At 50.8% G+C, this 27,011-nt stretch overlaps 1 protein-coding gene across 2 annotated transcripts in view; it reads left to right on the forward strand.

The window, feature by feature from the left end:
* The window catches only part of ELL (elongation factor for RNA polymerase II), a 66,139-nt gene that overhangs the window by 15,918 nt on the left and 23,210 nt on the right, over positions 1–27,011 (forward strand). For both annotated transcript variants that reach the window (XM_073220310.1, XM_073220311.1), the window contains exon 2: positions 26,181–26,228. In XM_073220310.1, the coding sequence (XP_073076411.1) occupies positions 26,181–26,228 (48 nt within the window). The remainder of the gene's footprint in view (positions 1–26,180; positions 26,229–27,011) is intronic.

The following is a 27,011-nucleotide window of genomic DNA, read 5'->3' on the forward strand; positions in this document are numbered from 1 at the left end:
GGTCTGTGCTCCTTCCTCCCCAGGAACCTGCGCCCCTCGCCCACCTCACCTGGAATGCCCTCTGACCTGCCTGACTCACTCCTGCCATGCCCGGGGCCCATGGAAAGCCTGCTGTCAGCACAGATCTGTTTGTGGGCATGGCTGCCGGAAGCCTTGGCACCCACAGCCACAGGGCTACCCTGTGTTGTCATGGCCCATCATCCCAGGGTGGCTGTGTCTGTTCCCCCTGGTCCCCTGCTGTCCTGGAACCCTGTTCACCTCTGGCTAGCCTGGGGGTGTGGGTCCTTAATGGGGGCTTTACATCTGTCGTGATAGGAGCCACTCCTGGGCCCACCCTGCCCTGGAGCTCTGGGATATTTGTGGTCTAGTATGGAGCTTCCTACACCTTTACTAACCTGATATCTCAGCCAGGTGGCTGACTGTGCCCCTCAGCGCCACTGGGAAACGCTTGTGGGCGGTGATGCATGATTCCTGATCATGTGTCTCCCGTGCCCAAACCACCCTCACAGGGTGCCTGGGGGCCCAGCTCCAGGCCCTGGTGTGCTGTCCCCCTTGACTGCTGAGGGCCTTCGTTGGAATCTTTCCAGTGTGGGTGCCCTTGTGCCTTCTCTCCCCACTGCCCTCTGAGAGGCGCACTCCAGGAGCCCAGGGCACCCCTGCAAGGACAGTGTGTGCACATGGGAGGGCCCTGTATGTGCCAGGCCTTGGTTGAATTTGATAGGGCCTGCCTTTTCTGGATCAGTGGTGTCCAACTTTACTTTTAGACAGTGTGACCAGCTCTTAGGCACCAGCCAGATGTGTCAGACAGGCCAGCAGGAAGTGCCTGGGGTGGCACTCCCTGTGCATGTCCTGCCGAGGCCCACAGGTCCCACCCTGTGACCCCTGTCTGTCCTGTCTGCTCCCATGAGCAGTGGGCCCCTGAGCCAAGGTGCCGTCCAGCCTGATCCCCAGACCCGAGGGTAGCCCAGCTAGCTCTCAGCTGCTGCCCCGGGGTTGCACCTTACTCTGTCCCGCTCCTCCCACCCCCATCTCCTGTGCCTTTCCCACTTCCTCTCCCACATCAGAGTATCAGATTCTTTTAATTTGGGGGTAGTGCTGGGCATAAAGGGTATCTTGAGCTCATTTGTTTTCCTGGCAGCTTCTCGTACTTTAGCCACTTGCTCTGGCTTTTCAGTCTGTGCCTCGCTCCCTGCTAGTTCCCGTTGGTTTGTCTCTCAGTCATGCCAGTGTGCCTTGAGCTGGGCGGCTGTCTCCCCGGTGGGTGCCGCCTGCGTGCCGTCTGCTGGCTGAGCAGGTGAGATGGCCTTGCAGCGTGGCTGGCCCCTCTCCCGGGTGTGACCCACCGCGCTCCCAACGGAACAAGATTGCCTCTCCCGCTTTGAGTTTTGGCCTGCGTTGGTGGCTGGGAGTTGTCCCGGTGGTCCTGTGAACAACACTTTCTTTTTTTTTTTCTCACATTATCTACTTTATTCAGATAAAGCCAAGTTTCTAATTCAGATTTTAGGTTAAGACTAAAATGCATAGCTGTTTGTAATGAGTGTGAATGACAGAGAGATACATTTTTTTTTTGAGAGGGCATCTCTCATATTTATTGATCAAATGGTTAACAACAATAAAATTCTGTATACTCGACTCAATGCACAATCATTAATCAACCCCAAGCCTAATTCTCAACAGTCTCCAATCTTCTGAAGCATAACGAACAAGTTCTTACATAGTGAATAAGTTCTTACATGGTGAACAGTGCAAGGGCAGTCATATCACAGAAACTTTCGGTTTTGATCACGCATCATGAACTATGAACAATCAAGTCAGATATGATTATTCGTTTGATTTTTATACTTGATTTATATGTGAATCCCACATTTCTCCCTTATTATTATTATTATTTTTAATAAAATGCTGAAGTGGTAGGTAGATGCAAGATAAAGGTAGAAAACATAATTTAGTGCTGTAAGAGGGCAAATGTAGATGATCAGGTGTGTGCCTATGGACTAAGTATTAATCCAAGCTAGACAAGGGCAACAAAACATCCACGGATGCAGAAGATTTCTCTCAAAACAGGGAGGGTGAGGTTCTAAGCCTCACCTCTGTTGATCCTCAGTTTCTCACCTGATGGCCCCCCTGCGACTGTGCCTGTCTTAGATTGTTCCTCCCTTAAGGAATCTTACTCGTCTCTGGCTAACCAGTCATCTTCCGGGGCCATACAGGGAAATGTAAAGTTGGTAAGAGAGAGAAGCAATATTTTTTGAAAAGGTTAACTTTTTACTTCTTTGCAGATTTATGCCCTGTGACTTCTATGCCCAGCATTTGTCTTGATGTATCTTTACCACTTGGAAGAATTATGATACTTGGTAATTTCGATCTGAGGCAGGAATTCTACTTAGGGGTTGTAATTAGGAAGGAAGAAGAAAAGCTATAGAAGTAGCAGGTGGAAGAAAACATGGGAAGATTGATTATTTCTTTGACATATCTTCTTGTAGAGTAACATAAGCATGTATAGGTTTTAACAAACTACTAATTAAATTGCATACACACATTAACATAATAGGAATACAGCTACATAACAAAAACAGACCTACAATTACCAGCCATATCCAGTGAAACCAAGAAAACCAGTTAGGTACCCTAGGCATTTGTGAAAACTTATCAATGATATGATGGATATTGTCTAACTGAATTTGAATAGTTTGAGAAAAATCAGACAAATTAAAACAACACATTCCTGGGAACTGTTCACATCCCATATGTTCTTTTAACAGTAGATAGTCTAGTCGCACGATTTTGGAGCGCTGCAACTTGCACTTCTCCTAATTCTTGATTGAGTTCCGACAGTATAGATCCTGTCAAATTTGTTGTTTTACTGTATGCACAGGCCAGCTTAGATATCTCCTTCATTCCAATGACAAGTCCAGGAACCGGTGGGATGAATGCAGCCACAACTGCAGCAGTGCCAGGATCTTTTTTGAAGTTTTTTGATGTTCATCTTCTGGAATGACTCTTCCAGAGGATGTTGATGTTGGAAATTCTTTTTCATACTGTATCTTAATTCGTTTTCTGGGTAGCCAAATTAGGCTTTGATCCTCTGTATAATCACAAACAAACCCTTTACCCACACTGTGATATAACCTTTGTACCATTGTGAAGAACCTATTGGAGATCACCACACAGGAAGTGCTTTTTTTTTTTTAAGAGAAAGGAATATTATCAGAAAAGTGTACTTCCATAGCTGATCATCTGACACCCTTTAAAAGATCAAAATTAAGGATATGTAAAGCATGCATTAATCGTTGATTTGCAGTTAGTTTTATCCTATCAGGGAGTAATCCCCCTTTTCTTTCTTTTTTTTTTTTTTTGTTATTAATCTACAATTACATGAAGAACATTATGTTTACTAGGCTCTCCCCTACACCAAGTCCCCCCTACAAACCCCATTACAGTCACTGTCCATCAGCATAGCAAAATGTTGTAGAATCACTACTTGTCTTCTCTGTGTTGCACAGCCCTCCCCTTTCTCCCACACCCCACATTATGCATGCTAATCATACCCCCTTTCTTCCTCCCCCACCTTATCCCTCCCTACCCACCCATCCTCCCAGTCCCTTTCCCTTTGGTACCTGTTAGTCCATTCTTGGGTTCTGTGATTCTGCTGCTGTTTTGTTCCTTCAGTTTTTGCTTTGCTCTTATACTCCACAGATGAGTGAAATCATTTGGTATTTGTCTTTCTCCGCTTGGCTTATTTCACTGAGCATAATACCCTCTAGCTCCATCCATGTTTTGCAAATGGTAGGATTTGTTTTCTTCTTATGGCTGGATAATATTCCATTGTGTATATGTACCACATGTTCTTTAGCCATTCATCTGCTGATGGACACTTAGGTTGCTTCCAATTCTTGTCTATTGTAAATAGTGCTGCGATACACATAGGGGTGCATCTGTCTTTTTCAAACTGGAGTGCTGCATTCTTAGGGTAAATTCCTAGAAGTGGAATTCCTGGGTCAAATGGTAAGTCTATTTTGAGCATTTTGAGGGACCTCCATACTGCTTTCCACATGGTTGAACTAATTTACGTTCCCACCAGCAGTGTAGGAGGGTTCCCCTTTCTCCACAACCTTGCCAACATTTGTTGTTGTTTGTCTTTTGGATGGTGGCCATCCTTACTGGTGTGAGGTGATATCTCATTGTGGTTTTAATTTGCATTTCTCTGATAACTAGCGATGTGGAGCATCTTTTCATGTGTCTGTTGGCCATCTGAATTTCTTTTTTGGAGAACTGTCTGTTCAGTTTCTCTGCCCATTTTTTAATTGGATTATTTGTTTTTTGTTTGTTGAGGTGGGTGAGCTCTTTATATATTTTGGATGTCAAGCCTTTATCAGATCTGTCATTTACAAATATTCTCCCATAGTGTAGGATGTCTTTTTGTTCTATCAATGGTATCCTTTGCTGTACAGAAGCTTTTCAGCTTAATATAGTCCCACTCGTTCATTTTTGCTTTTGTTTTCCTTGCCCGGGGAGATATGTTCAAGAGAACAACGCTTTCTTATATAGGGTCTTCTCTGGGGAATTAAATGTGTGAGATTGGCATGCAGCCGGTCATTTGTCACTTTCTTGGGTGTGACTGTGGATCCAGCTGGTCAGTGACTTCGAAGCACTCAAACTCTGTTGTCAGGCCGTTTTCCAGGGTCTTGGGTTTGCTTCAGTTTGCCCTGACATGGTGAAAAATGTTAAAGCAGTGCTGGTGAACTGGAAGATAACAGTTCTGTATGGCTCACGATGGTTCCCAAAGTCAGTTCACACATGTATCACATTCAAGCCCACAGCCACTGACTCTGGGAAGCAGCGGTAGTCAGGGCTGCCCGGCAAGGCCTCCTGAGGCACCTGTGCTGTGCGGACCTCTGCAAAGACAAGGATGCGCCATCGGTCGGCCCTGCCGCGCAGCTGCTTCCTTGAAGGAAGCCCACGGTTCTCCCTCTCTCCCTGTGTCCTGCGAGGGCAGTTCCCTCTTCTGCCTATGTCAGAATAAATTCTTCAGGGGGGAAGCTGCTAACAGATCCTGCTGGGAGAAAACTGGCTTCAGTGTGTGCAGGATTTGCACACTGGGCTTCGTAGGGCTTTGGAGACCTTCTTGATGGGAAGTCTCTGGGGCAGCAGCCGTTAAAGGACCCAGCCACAGAGGTCCAGGTGGAGAGCTCCCAGTGCCAACTGGGGGTTTGCTCAAATGCCAAGCACCCACCAGAATGCCTTCCTAGTAATGTTAAAAAGACTCGTTTCTTGCATCTTGCCTGGTTTTATTTATTTTCGAGCCTAGGAAACTTTCTGGATGTGGTGTGTGGCCAGGTCTGGCAGCACTTTCCTGGGTCACCCCTCAAGATGCCCTGCTGGTTCCCTAGCATGCCAGTGCTTGGCTCTGTTGTGCGCCAAGATTGCAGAATGTGCTAGAAGGCTCCTGCCTCATTCAGTATCAGTGCTTGGGCCCCTTCTGCATGCAGAGCAGGTTTCTGGATGAGGCAGGGGTCCACTCTGTCCCCAGGGCTCAAATCATATATAACTCCCCTTCCCTCAGACATGCTGCTGGTGATGCTCTGGCACAGCCATCTTGGCTCATGGCTGTCACATTCTGTCTGCCTTAGTAGTGTCAATAGGCGCCTGTGTGGAGAGCTGGCGGGTCTGGATTGAGTCCTTGTTTCCTCGTTATGGGGTACAAGTGTAGCCCAAGCCTCAGTTTCTCCCCATAAGGAAGGAGCAGTTCCATCTTCCCAGGAAATTGTGGGGACCCCATGGAGTGCCGAGGGGAGGGCCAGGTGAGGGTGTCTTCCTTGAAATTTCTCATTGCTGTCTCACTGAGGAAGGCTGCACTTGGCCATATCTCCATGCCCTTCAAAGCCCAGACGTTGTCCCTCATGGCGTCCAAACACCTGCCATATGGCCTGGGAGCAGGTGCTCCAAGGAGAGACTCCTTTCAGAGCATGCAGCTGGGATGGCCCTCTTCCCCCAGCCTCCCAGCCCCGGGGTCAGGTCAGAACATCAGCAGAGGCACCATCCAGGCTGAATCTCTGACACAGTATAGACCGTGGTTGGTATAGGGGAAACTGAGGCACGAGGGGCCAGCCTGCCCACCCTTCAACTCCATGCAGGCTGCCCTGAAGTGGCTGTGCATGGGGTCTGGCTTCTGCCATCTCTGTCCAGGGCTAGGACCCTTCCTCCCTTCTGCAGTGGGGCAGCCCCCATAGGCAGCCTGTCACTCTGTGTGACAACAGTCTTGAGGCCTCTTTGTCTGGGTCCCCTGTCTCCTCCATCAGGTGCAGTGGGCAGGAACAGCAGGGCCCACCACCCCCAACCCTAGGTCCCTGCAGCTCCCACTGGCTCATGTCCTGAGCCCCAGTAGCCCAGGGCACTGGTTGGCATGCCCATGGAGCTGAGCCCCTCCCTTCCTGCTCCAGACCCCAGACCTGTCTCCTCCTGCTCCTGTGCCCAGGCCTGGCCTCCCCTGAGGGATGTGTGCCTCCCGTCTCTCTGGTCTGGGTTTAGTTTCCCCCTTACCCCCCATCAGTTAGAACAGCTGCCCAAGAGGTCCCCCTGTTTCACTCTGTTTATTGGGTGCCCCGGTTCCATGCTGAGGGGTCCCAGCTAGCAGGGCCACATGTCTTGTTGGCTGTAGGGTCCCAGAGTCCAGTGCACCACAGGTCCCTGCCTCCTGCCTGAGTCCTCCAGCTTTCTATGGCATTTCTGCTGCCGTCTTTCCTGAGTCTTAAACCCTAGGCGCAGTGGTTTTGCAGTCCCACTTGCCTGAAGGTGCTGGATGGAGCCACCCAGGCGCCGCCTCTCCCAGGAAGTGAGGAGGCTGTGGAATCCAGTTCTGAAGGCAAAGCTGCTGGGAGATGCGACCACCTGGTCTCCGCACCCAGAATGCTAGCAGGAGAGCTGTATCAGGCATGGGGCAGGTCATGCCAGGCAGAGATCAGGAGCCAGAACTTTCTTTTGTGGCTATTAGGGCCAGGCATCAGAGAGGAGGAATGAGGCTGCAGTAAGGGAAGACTTGGGGTGTCTTCAGGAGTATCTTTGGTCTTTTTGGGCCCATCTGTTCTTCGATGGATTTCTGGTATTGATTTTTGTTTCTGACTACCTGCTTAGAGTCGGAAGCTGTGAAATCACCATGTTGTGCTCTCTTAGGATGGGTCACTCCCAACCCCTGGGGGTCCCTGGGACTGTTCCCACTAGAGGGCACCTGCATGCCAGGACTAGAGCAGACAAAGAGCTGTGAAGAGTGGTCAGGGCCTTTCCTAGGCTGCAGGGTGAATGAGGGCTTTTCCCAGGGACTAAGTGGCCAGTGGAGCCATGGGGTCCTCCACTTGGGGCTCTCCTGCCTGCCCTGTCCATTGGGTCACCTGGATAGCTTAGAGGTGGAAAAATACACCATGTTCGTGTCATTTCACCCTCCTGAGTGTGACATCTCACTCCCAGTTAATGATCTCTGTTTGTAACCCAGGATGAAGCCCCACACCCTGTGTCTGAGGGTCCTCAGGCCCTCTGTGCTCTGGCCAGTAGCCTCAGCCTTGGAGGGGATAAAGGTGTCATTATGCTGCCCAGAGCCCAGGGTGAGCTCCGTGGAGCTTTGGGACAGAGAGGGTCTTTTCTAGAAGGTGCCTGGCAGAGATTCCCAGCACAGCCTGGGGGCAGCTCTGGTGGCAGTGACCCCTTCTCATCACCCTGCTCTCTGAGCTGCCTCTGACCATTTCCTGCCTCTCCCCTTTTAAATCTGAAGACAAATCCCTGGTCTTTGTCTTAATTGGTATAATCCTCCACCCCACTTCTCGGTTCCCCTGGTGGTCTGGTCTCAGTGTCTCAGTGCAGAAGATAACGGCAGCCTATGCTCATCATTGTCAGCTTTAGAAATCACAGTGGGCCAGTGGCAGTGGGTGGCCAGGTGTGGCCCAGCATGCTCCATTCTGTGTTCAGAACTGCACTCTTCACTTTGGGGGCTAGAGGGGTCTTAGGAGGAATCACAAGAGGTAATAGCGCATGTACTTTTCCCAGACTTACCTGGTGTCATCTCAGCCTGGATGAGGGGTCCTCATGACTCCATGTTCCAGAAGAGAAAACCAAGGTGCAGCAAGGCTTTCTCATTTGCCCAAGGCCACACGACAAGAAAGCGGAGGGCTGGACGTGCAGCCTGGCCCCTGGCCCCTGGCCCCAGAGCCCTGTCTCTGCTCTGAGCTGCCCTCCCCAGATCCGACTTCTGCCTGTCGCTTCCGCCTTTGGTTGTGGAAGGGTCTGGGGATGCTTTCTGTTGAGACGGCACACGTGCATTTACGGCCTGGGTGGCTGTGCAGAGGTGCAGAGCAGCACCTTGTCCTGGTTGATGTGCTGGGGGTTGGGAAGCTGTCGTGCTTACCACTGAGTTCTTTCTGAGTTTATGAGTAAGGTCAGTGAGTTTACAAGATCCCTGGCCCCACCTGTGGTAGGGAGGCTCCAGGTCAGGTGTTGAGGGGCTCCTGAGGTGAAGAGGGCGAGGTGTGTGGCAGTGCAGAGTGGTTGAGTGCAGGCAGCGCCTCACACAGTGGGTGTGGGGAGACAGGTGGGGCCGCTCCAGGGAGCACAGTGTGCTCCGACCTGGGAATGTACCCAAGGCCACACAGATGAGAAAGCAGAGAGGTTGGGGGAGAAGGGTGCCCAGGGTACCAAAGGAGGCTTGAGAGAGGCCAGGGAGCAGGACAGTTTGTGTCTAAGCATCCTCTTGGTCATGTGACACCTTTTGGCACCCATGTGCACCTGTGTTTATGATATAATAATAACATTTTAAGTAACTGGAGTCGACTGTTCCAGAACTTGGCTGTGTGCCACCACCCAGCTTGGGGCACCAAGAAGCTTGGGGTGGGGGCACCAGCATTGGTGGGGAGGTTGGGGTGCCAACATTCCACGCCTGAGCCCAGCACCTTACTGGGCTTCTCTGGTGAGGCCTAACCCCGACTGTCTGATGCCAGGAGTTCAGAAACAGCAGGTTAGTAGGGCTAATTTTTTTTTTTTTTGAGAGGTCATCTCTCATATTTATTGATCAAATGGTTGTTAACAACAATAAAATTCTGTATAGGGGGGTCAATGCTCAATGCACAATCATTATTCCATCTCAAGCCTAATTCTCATCCGTCTCCAATCTTCTGAAGCATAACAGACAAGTTTTTACATGGTGAACGAATTCTTACATAGTGAATAAATTCTTACATGGTGAACAGTACAAGGGCAGTCATCACAGAAACTTTTGGTTTTGATCTCGCATTATGAACTATAAACAATCAGGTCAAATATGAATATTCGTTTGATTTTTATACTTGATTTATATGTTGATCCCACATTTCTCCCTTTATTATTATTATTATTTTTATTTTTAATAAAATGCTGAAGTGGTAGGTAGATGCAAGATAAAGGTAGAAAACATAGTTTAGTGCTGTAAGAGGGCAAATGTAGATGATCAGGTGTGTGCCTATGGACTAAGTATTAATCCAGGCTAGACAAGGGCAGCAAGACATCCACGGATGCAGAAGATTTCTCTCAAAGCAGGGGGGATGAGGTTCTGAGCCTCACCTCTGTTGATCCCCAATTTCTCACCTGATGGCCCCCCTGCGACTGTGCCTGTCTTAGGTTGTTCCTCCCTTGAGGAATCTTAGTAGGGCTAATTTTTTTTTAACTCCAGCCACCTTTAAAAGCACCTTCCCCACCAGACCACCCATGGCTGAGTCTCATTTGGCCCTTTCTGGGCATACTTCCCTCTCAGATACCTGAAATATGTAGAATTACCAAGGAAATGCACTACATAGAGATTGAGTGAAGCATTAAAAAGCAATGTGTGACCAGAGAAGACAAGTAGTGATTTTACAGCATCTTACTATGGTGATGGACAGTGACTGTGAAGAGGTATGTGGGGGGGACTTGGTGAAGTGGGGAGCCTAGTAAACATAATGTCCTTCATGTAATTGTAGATGAATGATACCAAAAAAAAAAGAAATGTGTGACCTACTAACAGATTCGTTAGGTTAATGTGTTAAATTATTAAATCTAGTGGCAGATCTAATTGCTATAAGTTTGAAATAGTGGTGAGCAAAAATGGCATTTGAGCATATTGGCACAAACCGATGTTTGGTGTTCTAAAGCCTATCAGAGTTGATACAGCTCACGTTGCTGAAATTTGTTGCGTATGTTTGTAACTCGAGGAATGCTAAGTTTCAGTTAAGGGTAATAGATGTGGGTTTTTCCCCATTCAAATTCAAGGACACCCCAAGTTCAAACCGTATCCTGGGGACTTCCTTTGAAGCAGGATCTTCAGGAGCTGCCCTGGGTGGGGCCCTCTGTCAGCTGTTGTCATGGATGAGGAAGCTTCCTGGTCTTAACTCTGGAATGGGGGCTCCTGGGAGAGGTGGGTGATCTCATGGCTGTGCCGGAGCAGATCAGGTCAAGCTTGGAGCCTGTGTTGTGCCAGGATGTCAGGAAGGGTGAGTACTGGTCAGGAGCCAGCACCAAGGGTCTGGGGGCCAGCCTGGGACAATCTGAGCATCAAGTTAATTAAGGACTGTAATCCTTTTGAGGTCATTGGAAAAGGCATGCCGCCAGTCTGCATTAGGGTTCTCCACAGAAGCAGAACCAATAGGAGGGAGAGCCTTGTTTGAAGGAATTGTCTTATATGATTATGGGGGCTGGCAGGTCCAAAGTCTGCAGGGGAGGCCAGCAGGCTGGAGACCCAGGGAAGAGCTAGCTGATGTATCTCAAGTCCAAAGGCAGTCTAGAGGCAGAATTTCTTCTTTCTCCAGGAGACTTCAGCCTTTTTTCTCTTAAAGCCTTCAACTGATAAGACAAGTTCCACCCACACTATGGAGCATAATCTGCTTTACTCAGCATTTACTGATTTAAATGTTAACGTCATCTAAAAAGTGCTTTTGTTGCACTATCTAGACTGGTGTTTGACCAGATGGGTTCTATGGCCTAGCCGGGTTGATCCATAAAATTAGCCATCATTCTGCCAGTGGTAATCTTGTGAATAAATGAACAGGGAGAACTGGAGGGCTTCTCCTCGCTGTGGGATGCTGAGGCCAGCCGAGACAGGAAGTGCCTTTTATGGTCATTACTGTGAGGCTGTGAACAGACAGCAGGGCTGCACCCGGGCTGCAGGTAGGGAGCAGGCAGACTGAACAGGGTGGCGCTGCCTGGGTGATCAGAGTTCATAGACCCATGAGGGCAGACAGGCCCCCTGTGCCACAGGTGGCGGGTCACAGGGGGCCATGGTCACCTCAGGGCCTGCAAGTGGAACACACAATGTGTCTCATCACAGGCTGCAACAGGCTGAAATGCAGCATGCTCTAGTAAAGAAAGGGGGGCCTTGTGGTACTCCAAATGTTAATGCCTAAGTGCCAAAGAATGGCTGAGAAACTTCCAGGTTAAAGATGGGCAAGATGGGGCTGCTCAGTGCAGTGTGCCATTCTACTAGCTGGAGAAAGAGCCATGTTTAGGTAGCACAGTTGGCAACGTGGAAGGTGGCCAGCAGCCCTGTTGATAATGAATGCAGCAAAGCTGGTGCTGCTGTGTGCCTACGGAAGAGAGTACCTTTATTCTTCAGAAATAGGCCAAGCATTTCAGGGCAAAGTGCAGTGACATCTACAGCTCGCTCTCAAGTGATTCAGGGAAGCCCGTGTGTGCACCCAAATGGGCAGGTGGTGGTCTGCGTGTGTGCGGGGGAGGAAAGGGAACCATGCGTGTGGGCAGGTGGGGAAACTTAGCAGCAGGTCGGTGTGGGGGTTAAAGGCATTTGTGTTCTTTGTATGATTGCCGCTCTCTGTGATTTGGGGATAATTTCCAGATAAGGTCTAGGAGAGATTGACAGGTAGGGGTGCTATTCCCTGATCCAGGAAGCAGTGTGTATCACCTGCTGCACAGGTGATTGGGGCTGCCTCAAGCCTCTGCTCAGCAGGTGTCTGAGCCCTCACTCAGGCGATCTGGTGCCAGGCCATTGACTCTGGGGATCAGCAGTGATAGGACGTGCTCCCTCCTTCTGGGCCTTTCAGGTGGGGAAAGGCCAGCCAAGCACATGGGTCAGGGAGATGCCCTCAGCTGGTGGCAGGGGTCCAGTGGGCATGCCCAGTGGGAAGCCTTTCTGAGGATGCCTCCATTGAGGAGTTGGCTCGTTGGTCCTGGGAGCAATGGCCTAGATGAGGCATTGTCATGTGGTTCATACAGTGCTGGGTTTGACTACTGTAAAGGGGGCTAGGTTGGGCCTCTAGGCTGCAGGGTGGGATTTGATGCTTGTACAAGATTGGAGCCCCCTGTGAAAAGGTAGAGCTGGCAGAGCTGGTTGGGAAGTGGCACGAAGCCTGGTTGGCAGCTGGTGAGGTCCTCCTAGGAGGGAGCATGGTGGGAGCCACAGGCCTATGTGACAAGGACGTGGCCAGCCCAAGGTCTGCGTGGGCCTGCACTGCCCTCTCCAGATCTCTCCAGAGCAGGGAGACTGTCTGATGTTACAGAATTGAAGAATTACTCTTCGGAAGCTCCTAGGATTGTGCCAGAGCTCCTGGAAGGACCCCCTCCTCATTCATATCAGCATTCTGCTATTACCTGGATCTGCACTTTGCTCAGCAGAACTTGAACTGCCTCCTGAGTTCTGGGGTGCATCAGCTTTTAGGTAAATACATGTTGCTTATCTTGTCACTTGGAGCCAAGGTTAGTCCCCCCCACTTTTTTTTAAGGTAGGTGACAAAACATTCTGTAACGTTCTTTAACAGTTGGTTGACAGTTCAGACTCTTGAGTCATTCGTGCTTTCTGGGCAAGGCTCTTCTCCAGCAGGTGGGCTAATGGAAGCAGAGCCACAGAAATGGGAGCCCCTCACTCAGCAGCAGTTGAGGATGCTGGTCGGCCTTCCAAGGAGAGCGACAGGCATGTCTGAAGCAGCGTGACCCTTTGATGTGGAAGAAAAGGAGTCAGGAGAAAAGACACATCCCAAAGGAGCAGAGGGCCTGCCCACTCCTTATTTGGGGAGGATCCTGGCTTCCAGTGTGCTCTCACTTAATGAGCAGGTGATCTTGAGCAAGGCTCCTGGCTTCTTAGAGCCTCAGTTTCCTTATCTGCCTGAAGGTGGTCCCAGAAATGTGTGGCTTTGTCCATAGGAGGTTCCCATAGTCAGCATCTAGACTAGTAAGTGCTGAGCACCTGCAGAGCATGTGCTGCTCCCTGCCCTCTCCCACAAGGGGCTGGCAGGAGCAGTCCACGTTGGTGACATTTCCCACTGGGCTCTGTGCTCTGAGGGGTCTTTCTGAGGAGTGATCTGGGTGGGTGCTTACTCATAAATTAACCAAGAACAGGACTGGTCCTTTTGTGTGTTGGGAGCCGGGTGGCAGCCGACGCGTTTGGAGAGGTAGCCTGGGATGAATCTCGTACACTGCTCACTTGCCAGTGTTCTCAGGCACGTTTCTCAGAATAGATGGTGCCAGGCAGGTGGAAGGCAGTTGCGACTGCCCACCCTGTGGATGCTCTCCAGCCAGCCTGTCAGTGCTGGGGTGGTGGGGGCGTTGTGTGTGTGTGTGTGCGTGCACGCGTGCGCTTACACGGGCTGGGGCAGCAGGCAGAGGCAGAGAGCCTCTCTCAGGGTAGGCTGAAGGCAGCCGCTGGCATTTTAGCTGGAGGGCAGCCGGGTCCTGTCCCCACCAGGCTCCACAGCTCCTGACCATCCAGATTGTTCCAGGAAGGTCTGATCTCTGTTCTGGTGACGGAGCATCCTCTTGTCCCAAAGACTAACACTTGGGTCTAATGGAAGCCAAGCCAGCATCTGAAGGGACCAGTCCATTCTTGGCTCTGTTAATGATGAAAGCTGAGAAGCCGAGCACCTGCAGCTGCACAGATTTTTGTTATGGAAACAAGGAGGTGCTCCTAGGGTGCAGGATACAGAGTGGTGTTTGGTCCTGGGGCCTCCCTGAACACCCAGTGCAGCCCGGCCTTGACCAGGTTGGGTTCTCTTATTCAAAGTCAACAACGCGTGGATTTCCTTCAGCCTGCTCTGAGGCAGAGCCAGCGAGGCGAGAGCTTTCCCGAGACGTGCAGCAAGTGACTGGGGGCCGTATTGGAGCCGGCCAGCTGCTTTGAGCCTGACCGCCTGATTGAGGACAGCCCCCATTTGGGGAGAAGGGGGCACAGCCTTCCGGGAGAAGGAAGGCCAAGTGCCCAACGCAGCTGGTTGGCCTTCTGTGGCCTCGGGCCTGGCACGCCTACCCCACAGGCCTTTGTCGCATCTGCCCTACTCCCCTCCTGACCTACACATTTGAGGCCAGAGTCAGCAGGAGCATGTTGCCAATGGTGAGGGACCCAGGGCTGCTGTGCAGGTGGGTCCCAGGCTCTTGACTATCTTTCCTCCCAGATTTGACATCTTTCTGAGACTTTTGGAATTTTCTGATTCAAAGTATCAGAGCTGGTGGTACAAGACAGGGTGACCCAGCTCTCTGGGGAGGTTGGCTCATCCAGGCCTTCCCCCAAAGCCTCTGGGATGTCTCTGGAACCCTTGGAGAGGGGAGATACTGGGTGGGCCTCGCCCTGCAGTCCGAGGCACCTCCTGACCAGTACTGTGGCTGACACAGCCTCCTCGGCTTGGCTGTGTGTGAGCCAGCTCTGCTCGGAGGCAGCGGTGCTCCTGATGGCGAACGGTGGGGCACAGGGGTCTGGGTGTGCCTTCTCATGTTCCTGAGCAGTTAGGATCTGCTCCAGTGTGCTGATGGAAGCAGTGAGGGTTTTGAACATGGCCTGGAGCTGATACCTGAGGCTGGTCAGAGGCTGGTGTCATCTGCGGCTTTGCTGGGGCTCGGTGGGTGAAGAGGCATGTGGACTCAGGACAGAGCCTGAGGTGGTATGGAAGGACCAACACCGAGTCCTGGGGTGGGAAGGGTGGATGGATCAGTACCTGGCCTGGTGGCTCCCAGGTTGCAACTTGTGCTGTGTGTGTGAAGGGAATGCACGGGAGCAACCCCTAGGTACTGGCTGGAGGCCATGGGGGGTGGGGGGCATCCCCCAAGGGAAAGAGAAGTCAGTTTTTAGTCTGTGATTTGTGCCTGCAGAGCTGGGATGAGTTTGTGGCCTTTGCAGGGAACAGATGATGAATGAGAAAAATGGGATCTGAGCTGGGTGCTGCGACATGGCTGTGCTCCTGAGGATCCCGTGAGCTAGATCAGGGCCTCTGCTGCTTCTGCTGTAAGATGCCACCTCTCACTGTTGTGGGGTGGTGGTCATGCCGTCCTCCAGCCATGGGCGGGGGACGAACTTTGGTGAACAATTAGGAAAACAAAATGAGCCCCCACCCAACACTCAGGCTCTGTATGTGGTGGCCTGGGACAGGCACGGGTGCAGAGGGCCCTGTGTGCTTTCTTGCCTGCTTATCTGCATTTTCCTACAGGTTTTCATAGCCTTCATCAAGGATTCTGTGAGAGAGAGAGAAGCAGCCAGGATGTACTTCCTTGAGTTTTCTGCCACCCCAACACAGAGTGAGGGGCCAAGACTGTGAACTCCGCGTTGTGGGGGTTCTGTGCCTGGACACCAACAAGATGCGGCCCAGGGTTTGGGACAGTGCAGGGCAGCAAGTCCAGTGTGTGGAGCTGGCCCTCTGTGACTGTACTCAGCACCGCAAGGCTGTGTGTGCTGGGGGCATGCAGCAGGCACCAACCTAGGGCGGCTTCCTAGTTTTCTGTTTGAGGAAAGGCAGTGGGGAGAGATGAAATAATGAGGCAAAGGTGTTGGAGACAGGGCCCAGCCCAGATGTGGGTTGCATGGCTTGGAGAGGTGACGGGTTGGCATCCCATGACGGCACCCCTCTCCTTGGAATAGGCCTGGGACTGAGCAGGTGTTCTCTGTCGATGGAGCAGGGCTCAGTGGAATAGAAGCCCTGTAATGTGAAGGACTGTTCCACGAATGTTTGTCTAATCACATTGCCATAGGGTCACATGTGTTTCACGAGGTGAATATATTGTGAAATTGGATTAAGTTTGAAGGGGCAGTGACCAGGTATGAGCCATGTGGGGACCCCTGGGCTGGTTGAGATCAGCTGTGCAGGTGGAGTGGGGGACCCAGCCCAACCATGACCTCCAGCCGCCCTGTCTTCTCTGTGCTCCTTTTCCTCAGCAGCTAACATGGGGAACCAATACCTGAGTACAGGCATGCCTCTGGGGCACTGCAGGGTTGGTTCCAGACCGTCTTGGTGAAGTGGATATCAAAGTCTGTCAAGTCTCAAATGAATGTTTTGGTTTCCCAGTGTATATGAGAGTTGTGTTTACCATGGTGTAGTCTATTAAGTGTGCAATAGCATTATGTCTTAAAGCAGTGTACTTTATTGCTTATATTTTTCTTGGTGAACACCCAGGAACAGGACTTGATGGCTAAAAGATGCTGTCTTCCAAGCTTTTCAGTGAGTTCTGATCCCTGGTCACAGATCGCCATAACAAATACAATAATAATGAAAAAGTTTGAAATATTGGGAGAATACCAAAATGTGACACAGAGACACGAAGTGAGCAGTCACTGTTGGAAAAAATGGTGCTGATAAACTTGCCTGATGCAAGGTTGCCCCAGATCTTCATTTTGTGAAAAACACAGTATCTGCAAAGTACAGTAACACAAGGTATGCCTGTAGTCGGAGATGGGAGTGGGTTTGTGATGGAGACTGGATGTCCCAGATTCCACACATCTCTGAGACTGCTTTTGCTGCAACTTCCTGGAGAGCCTGTGCCCAGTGAGTCCATGAGCCCCTTCCAGCCATCACTCAGATGCCACCCATCCACATATGTGTGGAGCATACACCAGACCCTGCCCTGTGGGTCCTTTTGAACTGACCCACGGAGGTCCAGAGGCTGAACCCTGGCAATGTTTGAGTGGTTAGCATCCAGGGAATGTCCATGGTCATGATCCAGAGAGTGTGCAGACAGAAGAATGTGAGAGACACTTCAGTGGGTACTGGGTGAGGGTGGCAGGTCCCTGGAGCTTCTTTTTGGGGAAGAGAAAGGGGAGTTGGTGAGAGTGGTGATTTAGAATATTTTTGTAAATAGAACTATTTAAAAAAAGAAAGGAGACAGCTCTGATACCAAAGAGCAAGCCCCATAAAAGAAAAAATTGGTGGGTGCCACTTTATTGGAGTTAACTTCTGCTTTTTGAAGGACACTATTAAGAGGATTAAAAGACATAGACTGGGAGAGAATCTTTGCAAAACAAAAAAAATCTTTATCATCTGATAAAGCTTTTATGTCCAGAAAATATAAAGAACTCTCAAAATGTGATAAGAATAGGACCCACTTTTAAAAACTGCATTAGAGATTGGTACAGCTTCATCACAAAGATGCAAGAACAGCAAAGTCATCCATGAAAAGATGCTTCTAGTCATTAGTCATTAGGGAAATAGAAATTGAAACCACAGTGAAATACCACTTCATACCTGCAAGAACGGCTAAAATAAAAAAATCCAACAGTATTAAATGCTGACATGGATGGGGAGCAGCTGGGCTCTCTTCATTGCTGGTAGGAATGCGAAAGTGTGTGGCCACTCTGGAAGACAGTCTGACTGACAGTCCCTTATGAAGTTGAACAGACACTTAAACCTTAGGGCCCTCCAGTCCTGCTCCTGGGTGTTCACCAAGAAAAACATAAGCTCATATCTGCACAAAAGCCTGCACGTGAATGTCTATAAGCAGCTTTACTTACTAGTCCCCCAAACTGGAGATGACCCCAGTATCTTTCTGTCAGCAAATGGATGAACAAGCTGTGGTGTGACACTCAGCGGTTAATACTCAGCAATAAAAAGGAATGGCCTTCAGAGAGAGACAGCGATGTGGGAGAATCTCAGAGGCATTAAGCCAAGCCTCTGGTCAGCTAGATGAGGGCCCCATGAATATCCAGGTCTTAACCCCCAGAACCTGTGACTGGACCCACATATGGAGAAAAGGGACTTTACAGGTAGGATTAAGTTAAACATCTTTAGATGGAGAGGTTATCTGGGATTATCCAGGTGAACTATAAATGTAATCACAAGTGACCTTATAAAAAAGAGGCAGGGAGAGATCTGACATGGAGGGAGAGATTGGGGTGATGTGGTCACAAGACAAGGCCCACCGGAGCCCCTGGAGGCCGGAAGAGGCAAAGAGGACTCCTCCCCTAGAGCCTCTGGGGGGAGCCCTACCGTACCCATACTGGAATTCAGCCCTGGAATACTGACTTCAGACTTCTGGCCTCCCAGACTGTTGTTTTCAGTCACCGAGTTTGTGGTGATTTGTTACAATAGTCACAAGAAATGAGTACAGTCTGATTCCATTGATGTGACCTGGAAGAGGCCCAACCTTAGGGGCAGAAAACAGACTGGAGTTGGCTAGGGTGGTGGAGGACAAGCGGGCACAGGGGAATTCCCACAGAAAGGAAGGGAACACTGTCCAGTATGCTGGCTGCGTTCATTTATTGACCCCAGAAGAGCAAACAAATGGGTGGGAGGATGTCAGGCCACCATTTCAAGTGATTTGTATCAGTTTTTTCCTAATCCTCAAGGTTTTGTAAACTTTTCTCTGTAGGCTTTCTGTGTACCTCCATGAGTTTAGATAGAAATGTTTGCTGTGCTGGCCACTGTGTGGGTCCTGTTTGCACGTGGCGCTTGGCTGCTTGGAATCCCTTTTCTTGCGTTTACATGTCCCTCCACGAAATGGTGACTGTGCTGCTGTCCTCCCTGTCTAGGTTCATGGAAACAGCCCCTCACAGTCACAGACTCTTTTTTTTTTTATATCATTAATCTACAGTTACATGAGCAACATTATGGTTACTAGACTCCCTCCATCACCAAGTCCCCACCACACACCCATTACAGTCAGTGTCCATCAGCGTAGTAAGATGCTGTAGAATCACTACTTGTCTTCTCTGTGTTGTACAGCCCTCACCCCCCAACATTATGTGTGCTAATCGTAATGCCCCCTTTTCCCCCTTATCCCTCCCTATCCACCCATCCTCCCCAGTCCCTTTCCCTTTGGCAACTGTCAGTCCATTCTTGGGTTGTGAGTCTGCTGCTGTTTTGTTCCTTCAGTTTTTGCTTTGTTCTTATACTCCACATATGAGTGAAATCATTTGGTGCTTGTCTTTTTCCACCTGGCTTATTTCACTGAGCATAATACCCTCTAGCTCCATCCATGTTGTTGCAAATGGTACGATTCATTTTCTTCTTATGGCTGAATAATATTCCATTGTGTATATGTACCACATCTTCTTTATCCATTCATCTACTGAGGGACACTTAGGTTGCTTCCATTTCTGGCTGTTGTAAATAGTGCTGTGATAAACATAGGGGTGCATCTGTCTTTTTCAAACTGGGTTGCTACACTCTTAGGGTAAATTCCTAGGAGTGGAATTCCTGGGTCAAATGGTATTTCTATTTTTCGTTTTTTGAGGAATCTCCATACTGCTTTCCACAATGGTTGAACTAATTTACATTCCCACCAGCAGTGTAGGAGGGTTCCTCTTTCTCCACATCCTTGCCAAAATTTGTTGTTCGTCTTTTGGATGGTGGTGATCCTTACTGGTGTGAGATGATATCTCATTGTGGTTTTAATTTGCATTTCTCTGATGATTAGCGATGTGGAGCATCTTTTCATGTGTCTGTTGGCCATCTGAGTTTCTTCTTTGGAGAAGTGTCTGTTCAGATCCTCTGCCCATTTTTTCATTGGATTATTTGCTTTTTGTTTGTCGAGGTTCGTGAGCTCTTTATATATTTTGGATGTCAACCCTTTATCAGATCTGTCATTTATGAATATATTCTCCCATACTGTAGGATGCCTTTTTGTTCTATCAATGGTATCCTTTGCTGTACAGAAGCTTTTCAGCTTGATACAGTCCCACTTGTTCATCTTTGCTTTGGTTCCCTTGCCTGGGGAGATTTGTTCATGAAGAAGTTGCTCCTGTTTATGTCCAAGAGATTTTTGCCTTTTTTCTTCTAAGAGTTTTATGGTTTCATGACTTACATTCCGGTCTTTGATCCATTTCGAATTTTACTTTTGTATATGGGGTTAGACAATGATCCAGTTTCATTCTCTCACATGTAGCTGTCCAGTTTTGCCAACACCAGCTGTTGAAGAGGCTTTCGTTTCCCCGTTGTATGTCCATGGCTCCTTTATCGTATATTAATTGACCATATATGTTTGGGTTAATACCTGGACTCTCTTCTGTTCCGCTGGTCTGTGGGTCTGTTCTTGTGCCAGTACCAAATTGTCTTGATTACTGACAGTCCCGGACTCTTGTATAAACTCTCCACAGCCTCAGCGGCTCACTTGGAAGCTGCCAGGAAGTCACAGGGAGGATTCCTGAAAGGCATTTCCCAATCCTTGGCACTTTACTGGAAAGGCCTGGAGCATTTTCGAGGAGGTCAGCAACCAGGCCTTTTCTCAGTACTTCGTTTGTGCTTTGCAGAATCACTTGGGCTCTTTAAGGAGGGGCAGATGTCTTTACTCGGTCATTTTCTAGGCATCTCCTTGTTACCAGGGCTGTCAGGCTGTGTAGACTGCCAGGAGCTCCTTCCCCAGGCATATGTGACCCTGGGCCCAGTGGGCATTTCAGGGCCAGAAGGGGTGGTGTTGAGTGCTGGTCCCCAGACCTGACCAGTGGCAGGCGTCCCAGGGGTGCACCTGGAAGACATGCCGGCTCTGAGCCATTCTTTGTCCCATGGGGTTCTTGTATGTCTGCCCTTCTCACTTGAAATCTTTTACACAGGAGTGCTCACACATAGAAGGGACAGGGAGGAGAATCATGGTTGTGCCCGTGTTGTCGCCCAGCCTCACCCTCTGTGGGTGACTGACCCTCAGCCCTTCCTGTCAGCAGCCCTCCCCATCCCTTTTGGTTGGGTTTTACTGGAGCTATTTTAAAATGGCCCCAGGCATCTTTTCTTAACTAAGGGCGTTTCCAGTGTAAATGTTGGATGCCAGAAGTTTGGGAATGGCTTTTTAGATACCACCTCCCTGAAGCTCTGTGAGGGGGTCCATGGCTAGCACAGGGTCTGTGTACGTTCTTCACGGGGGCAGGCTGAGTCAGGTCCACACAGAGCCTCATGGCGACGAGCACATCTTCTCCCCCTACGCCATTGAGCTGTTGAAGAAACCACATCGTTTGTCCTGTGGAATTTCCCCAGTTCTGCCCTAGCGGTCGTTTTCCTGTCATTTTCTGCATGGCAGCACTTAGCGCAGACGTTGGGGGCTGGATCCCACTGGGGGTGGGCGGTCCTGGACGCGGAAGTTGCTGAGCAGCATCCTTGGCCTCTGTCCCCTGCAGCCATAGTGCCTCCAAGTCCTGTCCCTGGACACCGCCAGCCACCGCCAGGGCCCCCTGGGGCAGGATCCCTCAGCTGAGAACCACGGGGAGTGTAACCTGATGCCTTACCCCCTGCACTTTCTGTAAACTGATCGCCAGACCTGGAGGTGGATTTCGTAAGCCACTTCCTGTTGCTTCACCGCCCAGCGCTCTTCTCTGCAGGGAGAGATAAGGGCATTCCGGCGGCGGTGGTGAGGTTCCTCCTCACCCTCTTCCTGTCCTAGTGGAAAGGGGTCTTGTGCCAGCATTTGTGCCTCCTCCCTCAGGCGCTGCCTGTACCCCTGCCCCTTGCCTTCCCCCTTCCAGTTTTTTCCCACTGCATCACCATCTGTATGACACTGCAGGGTGCAGGAGGCCTCCTGACTCACCCCTGGGCTTTTGGTTAAAGCTCAGCCCCACCAGTGACCTTGTCCCTAGGAACTCCCCATGTCAGCCGGGGTTCGCCTAATGGGAGGGGTGTTCTGCCACTTGGAGCCTGAAAGGGCTAGCGTGGGGGTTGGGCCTCTGGAGGGCCCAGACTCCCTCCATGCCTACTGCACTGGGTAGCTCAGCCCACGGGGAGGGCGTGACCTCTGAGCCTGTGGTGGGGTCAGAGGGTCTGCAGAGGTTAGGGGCATACCATGTAAAGTTGCTGGTCTGAAGCACAGCCTATGCGGGTACCGAGCCAACAGGCATGCTGTGCCCTGGGGACTGTCACAGGAAGAAGTTACCTTACCCTGTGACTTGCTAATTGCAGTCTGGAGGCCAGACCAAAAGCTGCCAAGCTGACAGAGAAACAGGCAGTGCCCAGGCTAGCCTGTCAGACTCTCCTGGCCCTTGGATATTCATCCTGTGTAGATGAGGTAATAGGGTGGTAGGGCTCCCCTGACAGGTGGTGCACCATTGATCTTGTGAGCTGTCGTCCCCTGCAGGAAGCAGCCAGCCAGAAGGCGGTGAGGGCTGCAGTCACATGGCCAGCCTGTGCACCACCAGCGTGTACTGACTACTGGGTCCAGACCAGGCCAGGCAGGTATAGAGGGTGGCCGCTGGTCTTCCCATGCCTGGGGGAAACCCTGCGGGCTGCCTGCAGGCCAGCCTGCATCTGCATGTCAGCATTCCCCAGCCCTGCGCAGGTCTGCTCCTTTGCCACATGCAAAGTGCTCCATCCTTCCATGTGCAGTCACAACCATGTGCTGTCCTGTGTCCAGCTGCCCGGCTTTGCATGCCATGCTCTGTGAGGCACAGCATGAGCCCCACAGGGCTTGGAAAGCACTCCTCAAGTACAGGATGGATACATGGTCCGAGTAGGCTGGAGGTGCTCAGTCAGCATGTCCACAGGCAAATGTGCAAATCTGGCTGCTCCAAGCCCCCAGGCCATGGCCTTCTAGTTAACCTTGTGCCTCAGGTTGTATGGTGTCAGGACCCTGAGCAGGTCTGCTACCTCCCCTCCCAGTCCTGGTGTCTCCTCATTACCATTTAGTGCTGTACACCCAAAGCCTGCACTTCCCCCTGACTTAGTGGCCTCCATGCTGGTGAAGGCCTGGGACCCAGTGCTATCCTGAGGGGGACACTGTGGACCCAGCCACGTCATTGCCCCCTGTTCCTCAGGAGCCTTGAATCTTCAGCTTTTGGTGTGTGCTATCTACAGGAGTTTGGGAGCAATCTCCAAGAGCAGGTCCCCTTTGGTGTCCACTGCAACTTGTTGGAGCAGGAAGACCAGATGGTCCTCCCTCTGCTTGCTGGACAGATAGTAGAAGGAGGAAGCTGGACTGTGTCCCCAGGTGCTGAGAGCCATTTCCATCAATGTACCTGACTTGGTTACCAGAGGGGCCCCTGGCATTTGGGGTTCCCCTCAGCCTGCCACTCTGAGCCTGACTCAGAGGAAAGGGCAAGAGTCAACGAGTTATCACATGGCCAGTTTCATTCTGGTGGGTTCTTGGAATTGACAGGGCTGGATTCGCATGTTTGCTTCATTGTAAATACCTGAGAACTTTGTTTAGGAGGATAAAAACCTTATCTTGATCAAAAAACAGATACCAGTTCCAAATAGCCCCCCCCCAACAAAATACCACCTGTCAAAGGCCACTTTATTGGATGTTAAGACACCCATGTGTGGTTTTAGTGTGTTTTAGAAACTCCTGAGACAACTCTTTTCTTAATCCTTCTTGTAATGGTTTAAATTCTGTCGTGCTTTGGGGCCTCCAGCTGGGAGTTTGTGACAGATGGGATGGTGGTTGTGTGCCAGCAGGACACTCCAAAATCAGAGACTCCTGCAGCTTTGGAGAGGTGGCCCTGCAGCGCCTGTTTACTCCTGCAAACCTGATGGGGGTGCACAAGCGAGCAGGCAGCCTGCCTGCAGGTGCCTCATCAGGAAAATCTGCACGGAGTCAAGGTCGTCTGCTCTGGGACTGACAAGCTGATGGGCCAGAGTACAGCCAGCCCAGGCAGCTGTGCTAGCCCAGACTTCCAGGGGTGGGCCCTCGGGTGCCTGCTGACGCGCCTGTGACCGCAACTGGGCTGCGTGGGTCATTTGAACACACCTCAGTCCTTGAGCAAGTGACAGGGAGGCACTGAGGGCTGCTTCCCCCTTCGTTCTGGCATCCTACTTGGTGGGCCTCTGTGCCCCCCAAACCTTCACAGGGGCTGGGTGGACTCAGATGGGGCTTGTCTTGGGGCCTGTTTTCAACAGCTGGGGACTGATGGCCTACGGGGAGTCACCAACATGTGGGTGTGAGGGCAGGAGTGAACTGCTCTCCTCTGGACAGGTAGGCCTGGTCCTCCTGCCAGAGGGAGGGGATGCCATGAGCACCCGTGTGGCCCAGAGCCCGGGTCTTTGACAGCCATGGGGACACTCATCTGCAGCCAGTCCTCCTGGCCTCTCGGAGAAAGCCTGGCCTTCTCCAGTGCTAATGTCTCATCTCAGTGCCCTTGGGGAGTGAGTGACTTTGCCAGAAAGGAGTCTTCTGGATAACTTCCTTGTCAACTACCAAGCCAGTTAAATGCTTCACAAAGTGGCCCACTAGGAGCGTGTGTCCAGAGAGAGCACCCACCACACACCCACGTGTGGGCACTGGTCATCAGCAGCCAGGCATTGTGGGTGCCATTGAGTGGAGTTCCTTCCAGCAAGATGTGCTGTCCAGCTCCTCTCCCTTGCAACCCTAAATCCAGACTCACATCATCACCATTATCACAGCCCCTTCCTCCAGGCCCCTGGAGCACACAGGCCTTGCCATGTGTGGACGGAGGACACATGTGGTATTGGACTGAGCCCCAGACCGGAAGACTTAGGAGTGCAAGAACCAAGCCCTACATGCTCCCTACCTCTGCAGCGTCCCATGTCTCTGCTCTTGGCTTTGCACCTGCTGTCCCTTCTGCCAGGAGCAGCCTGCCTTCCTGGCTGTGATAATGGGGTGATGTCGGCAGAGCTCTATGAGGGTGACAGGCCCGCTGCTTTGCCTTAGCATTGCTGTGCTGTGCCATTCTCACGCCCTCTGCTGTTTCCCATCCACCTGTTTTATGTCATTCCTGCTTGAAAATGGTTGACAGACAGTCTTTCCCTTGCCTGTGGAGGAATCCTCTGCATGTTTGTGTGATGTTGCTCAGAAGCCCATAAGTCCTCAAAAGAAGGCCCTCTGTGGGCCCTAGGGGAGGTTACAGCATGATGGACGCTCTGAGCATTTGTGTACAAGTGTGTAGATGCGTATTTTCATTTCTCTTGGGTATATCCCTGGGAGTGGAATCGCTGGGTTAAGTGATAACTCTGTGTTAACCTTTTAAGAAATTGTTGTGTTCTCCACAGCAGCTGCCCCTGGTGTGCCCCTGCCAGCAGAGGGTGGCAAGGGTTCTGGAGATATTGCCCTTGCTGTTTTAGCCATTTTGGTGGGTGCATGGTATCCTCCTGTGAAACCAGCACCTCACTGATAACCAGTGGCCTGTCACGTGAGCACTGGTCACTTGCAGGCCTTCTTTCTGATCTCTGTCTTTAACCCAGTATCTTTAAACGCTGCCCCTCCAAGGGCCAGGCCAGGCCCAGGTCCCCCCATGGGGTGCACACACCTCATTCTCTGAATTTGGGTGGAGGCCTGAGAGGTGGACACTGATGGCAGCAAGAGGACCCAGACATCTCCCCGCTGTGTGGAGGAGGCTGGTGGGGACAGCAGGCACAGAGGTGGCTTTGGGCGTTGGTGGTTTGGGGGCTCTAAGGGGGTTTTGGTGACAAATTAGGGCCATGCTGTGGGATGATGTCTGCTACACAGAACATGGGGACTTGGGGCCCAAGATGGGCAAGAAAGAGAGGTGTGATCCTCTGCCTGGATCTGTGTCTTCCGAAAATTCTGCCAAAAGGCTAATCTTTGAATAGCTGACACTTAAAATACTTTGAAGTTTTTAGTATATTTTTCTATGACATTTGGAAATTCCTTCACTCTAAGCAAAGTGACAAACTGCTCTGAAGATGTGATGTGGGAGCTGGCAGGCCCTGGGCTCTGTCCTGCCATAGTGTTGCGGGGGGAGGGTACAGCATCACCTCATGAGCCTGCCTCCTGGCTGGTGATGCCCTTCCCTCAAGTCCGTCCTGCGGGGTGTCTCTGGGGCTGATTTGGGAGAACAGTAAGGAGCTGCCCATTGCCCATGTCTCTACTCTTGCCTCTTATGTACCTCTGGCCCTGGTGCTCATGCCATCTATGGAACTCATGTTGATCCTTCAAAACCCTGCTCTGGTGACCTTTCCTGTAATTTGCAGACATATATGCGTCTCCTCTCACCCACCTGAAAACACTTCCCTTACACTGTTCCTTATATAACTGGGAAGTGAGTCTTTGGATTTCTAGATATCTTTCTAACATTCTCCTATTTTACTTTTTTGCAGGATTCTGTTTCTCTGAGACTGTCAATTCGATTTCAAGGAAGTCAAGGGGTGAGTCTTTTTTGTCTTAATCGTATCGGCATTGTAGAACAGGAGTGCCCTCTGGCCCGTCATGGCTCACTGGACACAACAGCAGGCTGGGGACAATGTTTTGGCCCCATCGTCTCTGTGCCAGACCAGGCTTTGTGCCTCTGGATGCCCCAGGCTGGTCCTGCTGGGGCTGCACCAGCAGATCATCTTTCTTGTCCAGTAGTGCCTCCGAGTCCCCCATCTTTTTCTGTAGCCTGTGCACACCTGCCTCCTAGGCCCCAAAGCCCTGTTCCAACCCAATCCCTGTGCTGATTGGACACTGTGGCCCCAGAGCTCACGCAGGTATGGAGCTGTGGCCTCCCCAGGGTGGGGTGCTTGTCTCTGGGGTACTTGGTGGCCCCGGGACCATGGGTGTTTGGTTTTGGTACTGGCTGGTGTGTGTGTCAAGGGTGTTGTAAAAACTCAGCACCCCCATTTTTTCTGAAATGTATGTAATTCTAAATGACCATCTTATAGAAAGACTAGAGAGTGAAAGAAAGGCTGAGGTGTCCACAGTCCTTGACCCCCAGGTCTTAGGATCCCCATTTTCCCCACCCACCAAACATTTCTTGGAGCATTTTAGTTTTTTCTTCTAGTTTTCATTGCAAGTCTTTTATTATTATTATTATTACTATTATTATTTTTATTATTATCTGAAGAGTTGCCACATGTGTCTAAGTCATTTTCCATGTGACAGCTGGCAGGTCTTTATGGAACCTGGGAGATCTGAGCTTTTCACCCCAGCCAGGGTGCTCCAGTGAGGCA

This window comes from Manis javanica, chromosome 13, assembly GCF_040802235.1.
Source record: "Manis javanica isolate MJ-LG chromosome 13, MJ_LKY, whole genome shotgun sequence".
Classification (NCBI taxonomy): domain Eukaryota; kingdom Metazoa; phylum Chordata; class Mammalia; order Pholidota; family Manidae; genus Manis; species Manis javanica.